The sequence below is a fragment of the Cygnus olor genome, chromosome 4 (genome assembly GCF_009769625.2).
Source record: "Cygnus olor isolate bCygOlo1 chromosome 4, bCygOlo1.pri.v2, whole genome shotgun sequence".
Lineage (NCBI taxonomy): Eukaryota > Metazoa > Chordata > Aves > Anseriformes > Anatidae > Cygnus > Cygnus olor.
The window spans coordinates 62,962,327-62,968,363 of record NC_049172.1 but is presented as its reverse complement, the minus strand read 5'-3'; the positions used below and the strand labels follow the sequence as shown (position 1 = coordinate 62,968,363).

Genomic DNA, 6,037 nt, shown 5'->3' with positions numbered 1-6,037 from the left:
GGTGGCTAAGGTAGGGAAAGGCAGGGAGAGTGGAAGTGAGTATACAACACAGAAATTTTGAGGAGGTTAAGAGGGGCAGCATGAGGAGGGGCTGGGGGCATAGAAGACAAGAGATTCATGGTTAGCGTAAATAATACGCATGCACGTTAGGGAGGAAGAATGAGAATGGCTTGCAAATGTAAACAAAATACATTCAGAGGAGGTAGGACTGAAACATAAAAAATGGTGAAGAGATAAATGGAAAAAAAAAACACAAAAGGAAGTAAAAGTCAAAGACTGCTAGAAAAACACACATTGAGAATAAAAGATCACAAAGGGACAGAAATAAAATCCATCTGTAAAATAGCCTAGACTAGGAAATGTCATAGCTTTCACAGTGCAGGGTTACCCTAAACGTAAAAGCAGAAGTTTTTGATTATTCAGGTAATAAGGGGTTTTGCTTAACCAGTTATGAAAAATATTCTCTTGTGAAAAAGGGAGATAACAAAACGTTTTAAGAGAAACAAACTTTTTTTTTTAATTTAATCAAACTTGCTGAGGGCTTGTCATGTTGACTTTCCTGCACTCAGAGTTGGATGCCTCAGTTTACATTGCAAAAAAGCCTCAGTAGACCTGTATGACTATGAATCCTCCCATCATCTGAACCTGCATGCCAAAAGCATACAGGGAGCAAACAACTTCATAGCATTCGCTTTGTCTTGTCCTGCACACAGAACCTCCTTAACGTCAACACCAACAGAGTGAACAGAGTGTAAGACAATTGCCAGTTTAAGTACCTGAACATCTTTGACAGGCTTTCAATACAAACTGATAGGCATCTTATTTCTACCATTTTTAACATAGCTTTATTAAAAGTCCCTTGATTTTAGCTTACTATAAAATGTGGGGAAAAGTTCTTGAAATGCCAAAATACTCACATTTAAGACCATATTACACATTACTTGGGAAGCAGGACTATGAAGTTGACTCACGTGCCAGAGAAAGATCCAGGGAGATCTCAGAGAGGTTCTCATGAATATCTGAGCATATGGGCAGTCTTCAGGACACAAACACAAAAAAATCCGAGGGTTCAAAAAAACTTACCACATGCTTGGGAGAACATAAACTTGTAAACTCATTGGCTACTTCAGAATAAATATTTGAGGCAGATGTTCTCGTCTGGTGGCAAGTGGAAAATAGTTCACCGTTCAGTTGCATTTAACTGTAAGGTAAATGCTATACAGTGGGACATGAGCTCCATGGGACAGAAGCAAGAACACAGATCGTAATCCAGAAACGAAAATCTATTGAAAATTCACACCTACCTCTAGTGTACAATTTCCCAGTAACACAGATTGTTTCAGAAAACTTCCCGCATTTGAATGCTAAAATATCACAACACAAAGTCATTATCATGAAGTTATAGAGCTATGCATCAAGCTGGATACTGGAACAGTTTAAAAATGGATTTAGCTTTTTCAATTAACTTTGAGTTATCCTAACCTGGATAACAAATAGCGTATTCTTTGCCATTTGTAATTTTTTTTTTTTAACATATTTGTTCCAACTTGTATGCCCCTTTCTTTGAACAGCCTCAACAAGAATATTTTCTTGAAGGACCTTTTCATTTTTTCCACTTGCAATATACAAGTTTTCCTTTGCTCAACCTCATTAATTTTCTATAATCTCATAAATGTTTTGGTCATACTTTGTAAGAAAACACATTTCTAGAGTGAAAGCAGAAAAAGCTTTCTAGCTGGACTTTAGGTTGATTTTTTTTTTTCTTTTGATTTTTTTTTTTATCTCACCTACCTTTATATTTAGATGTGCAGGAGAGAACTGCATGTCTAAAAGAGACTGCTAGAAAAAGGAACAGAGTAGAAATGTGATGATCACGGAGGAGCCAGCGTTTATTTGTTTTTTACTCTGAACTAGAAAGAAGAGTACCAGTCCAAAAGTAAGTCATTCAGTTAGTTATTAAAAATGACTGATCCTAATTGATCTATCAACAGTTTCTAATGCATGCTGAATATATCACTCAACATTACAGCCCAAACTGCCTACTGAGGTTCATCCATATTCATGAAGACACATGAGCCTATCTGCTGCCTGCAAGAAGTAATGCTGAATGTGGTAATAAAAATACACAAAACATTAGCATTTTTCCAGAGCATCCATGAAGACAACTTGAGACTTCGGAAAAAGTAACTATTTTTATATTACAGCTTTATTTCAAGCACTGCTTCTTCCTGGATACAATTTATACATTTCGCACTATGTAGATATTTATGGAGTACTTTCCAAATAATCCTGATGAAATATATTAGTGTCTAAAATTATTCCAGCAATAGCTTTTCCAGTAACAGTTTGCTGAATGTTAGTTTAGATCACAGGAGCAAAAAAATTTAAAAAAAAAAAGAAAAAAACACTGACAAAATACCCTTCCCTAGCGATGCTTTTAAACTATTTCAAATGCAGGACTTCTTCATCCATTTGTATTCCAGTATCAGTCAAATAGGTAGGAGAAAACTTATAAACACCGTTATACTGTTTTATTGAACATATAATTTAAAAGAATAGATCTCAATTTTTCAAATGTGTGTGGTCTAACATTTCAATTTCAGCCGGTCAAAAAAATGCCTGCTGCTTCTCAATGTACAATGGTACATGTTTTGAATTGCACTGTAGCGATGGTCACTGTTAGAAGTTCCTGGCAATCCCAGAGCCTGTGTCAAGGTAGGAGGACGTCAAAGGTATCAAACCAAAGAAAATATATGGTCATTGAACTGCCACATTGAGCTTCTAGGAGGATTAACGGTTCTTGTCACAGGCTCCTGACTGTAGTTGACAATATCTGCCTTCACCACCCTCTGTCATAAAAGAAAACACAGCAATAATCAGAAAAAAAATACAATATTGATGCTGGCAAAGCATTCAAGAGATATTTTACTATGAAACATAAGAGAAAAAAAAAGCAATTAGGCAAAACAGTCATAGTTCGGTTCTCTTCAGTACCTTATAGAAAGTCTTATCAGGTACCAGGTCTCAGTCTAAATACCAGTCTATTCATACTAAGCAGAAGGAAGGTTGGTTTTCATAACAATTTTACAGGACTAATACAAAACAGAACTCCTTTGCAAAAGCAATGAATACAGTTATTCTTCCATGAGAATTGTTTTGTATGTAAATAATAGAAGTTTACAAAGACTATAGTATGCATTCTTTAAGAATAACTCCCTTAATTATAACTGGAGATTGTGGGCAAGTTTGTCTTTCACTCTTTGCTATAAGCACTTTCAGAGGAAATACTGACAGAATGCAATGAAAATTTCACATACAACCATACTTCAAAAAAAAAGCTTCAACAGGCATGTAGACTAAAGATTAACATAAAAAAACTTCTGCATACAATAAATATTATTTTCTATTATAAATCCAACAGATGTTACCCATTCTATTTACAAAGCATTTGACAGGACTGTTGGTCTCTCCTGCTTGAGGAGAAGAAACGAGATTCCAATTTTGTGTCCATTTCCATTTGAGGCAGCAGCATAACATTTTGAACATACAGCACTGAAAGCCCTTCCTAATACTATTGTGAATTATTACAGATTTTCTATGAACTAACCAGTTATTAGAAATACCACATAATTGCATACTGTTCCAAATTAATACACTATTATTATTACTGCTTACAGATATATGTTTTTCTAATAGAACTTACTGTAAATCTTACTTCATGTAAAAGCAAAGCAGCTTGAAAAAAACAAGTTTTACATCAATACCTGAACTACTGCATTGAGCAGACTTTGCTCTGGCAGTTGGAAGTGTTGTGATGTTGGTTATCTTCTTCAGGATATTTCACTAGTTCTGCCCTGACAACATGCTGTTGTTAATCATGTATCAACACAATGAATAGAGGTGAAGGAGAAGAAGGCAAAAAGAAAAGAGAAGGAAAAAAATGGAAAGACTGATCAGTAGCTGAAAAGGAAGAATGAATACAAAATGACAATGCAGAAGCAAAAACAAAATGCATTTATTTTCAGGTCAAATGCTGAACAAGAGCAACGTGTTTAGCTGAAAGCATCACTAACAGCATCTGAGCTGGTTCTCAAGCTTCTTCAAGGACATGCAACTTTCAAAGCACCAAAGTGAAATATTCATACATGCAATCAACATAAGGTGTTAAAGGAGGGGAAGGTACCGAATAAAAGGCAAAGCAATACAGTGGAAGGAAAGATGACAATGGCCTCTTCTTTTAAGCATAAGGTACATAAATTTTTTACAGTAGTCAGCTTCCTATCAGCAACTGTAACAAGCCTACTAGAGGTACGCATGGATCTTTTCCATTACATAGCTATTACATTATAACTAAATATTAATCAAAAAACAGTGACAATTTAAAAACCTCACATCAAAGTGCTGCAAGCTTTGATTTTTACTTCATTCAAAAACATAAAAAAGTCATTTTTCCCCTTGAAGGCAAACAAAACTGTTAAGAGCTTTTTATTAACACAGTGTTTATACAAAGGGGAGAAAAACTCATACTATAACTTGAGCAAAAAAGCTACAGAGGTGGTCTGCTATGAAAGATATGCTAAACCAATTTAATTCTTTTTTCTTAAAATACTTTGATTTTTACACAACATGTTTTCAAGGTTAGGATAAATGAAATTATGTTATTATTTTGAAGGAAACAATACATAAAATGGATTATATGAACATATAAGCAGTACATGTTAAAGATTACCACTGTACATAAAACCTGTATGTCAAACAAGTAATAGTAATTAGATAGCCTGGTAAGGGATCTGGATTTATTAGCTGCTGATGTACTCTTCTTGAGTTTAATTGATCACGTTGGTATTATCTTATCTAGTAGACAACGCTCATGATTTACTAGACTTCTGGCCTGATGTTATCAAGGGAAAGGTTGCCAAATCCCATGTAAGGCAGTAGTAGGAGTTTTAGCATTAAACAGTGTTATCTGACCTCACAGGACCTAGTTTCTTCATACCAATCTTTTGACTGGAGCTGAGAAAAAAATCTTGCAATCAGTAGGCAATTAATTGTTCCTCAAAACATTGGTCTAAATCCCATCGTGTAAACAGAGCTAGGTTAGTGACCCCTGTTTAGGCACATTGTAGCAAGAAGCTGACTAACATAAATGACGTGGATTTTCTCAAGGAATTTCACCTAAATAAGAGTTTAAGAAAAAAAAAAACAACACTGAAGCATTTATTTTATTAACTCCACAGTAATTAAAAACCTCTTTGTATCCGTATCTATAGAAGGCATATCATTGCCAAGGTTCAAACCACTGTCAGTAATGAGAAAGAAACTTACTTGGTGCAGGTGCTCTGAATTCCCAATCTGACTTATCTGCCAAACGTTTTATTGTACAAAGCTGGCACACGCACACCCTCATTTGCTGAGCTGGCATGTAGTTAAAGAGAAAACTACACATCACTTACAAAAATGCTACCTCTTGCCAATGCCAAGGAACAAAGCTGTACCCCATGCAGTTTTTATACTATGGTTGAAAGTAAAAAATATAGAAAGAAAAACATTTGATTAGTAAAGGAGCTATTTCCTCAAATTTCATCAGACCCCTGTGATTTAAAAGACAGGAATTTGAGGACTGAAAATAAGTCAGAATCTGCAATTTTCTTACTTTGGAACTGTTCCATTTCAAAAACACGTTCCAGTCACACACAAACAGTAATCTATTCCTTTGTTTCACCACAGTTTTGACCAAATAAAGGTTTGATTAACAGTCATCTCAGCATGTGAACAGACAAGATTTAGTAGCTCTAGCTGAGATAGCTTAAAAACTTACCACCCCCAAATGTCTGTTCTAGTCCTCTGCTGGAGATCACTGCTGCCAAAGGAGAGCTGGTGGAATGTAACGTGTACTTGCACCTCATCCGCTTCAGCACAAAGTCTGGCAACTTCACTTAAAAATAACTTTCATCAGCAGTTTAAGCTAAGCTGCTGAACTTCACCCTGATGTAGCCAAGGCACATGATCGCCTTCCATTTTGTGATTCTGCTGTGGG

At 35.5% G+C, this 6,037-nt stretch overlaps 1 protein-coding gene across 3 annotated transcripts in view; it reads right to left on the bottom strand.

The window, feature by feature from the left end:
- Positions 1 to 2,188: 2,188 nt before the first annotated feature.
- RAB28 (RAB28, member RAS oncogene family) overlaps positions 2,189 to 6,037 on the bottom strand; it is a 62,050-nt gene continuing 58,201 nt past the window's right edge. The window contains exons 7-9 of one of the 3 annotated variants that reach the window (XR_005819421.1): positions 5,819 to 6,030; positions 3,765 to 3,865; positions 2,739 to 2,849 (exon numbers count right to left, since the gene is read on the bottom strand). Coding sequence is in view for 2 of the 3 variants with exons in the window: in XM_040555606.1 (XP_040411540.1) it covers positions 2,736 to 2,849 (114 nt within the window). In the remaining variant the exon portion in view is untranslated. Of the gene's footprint in view, positions 2,850 to 3,764; positions 3,866 to 5,818; positions 6,031 to 6,037 lie in introns of all 3 variants that reach the window. The other 2 variants (XM_040555607.1, XM_040555606.1) reach the window with 2 other exon arrangements.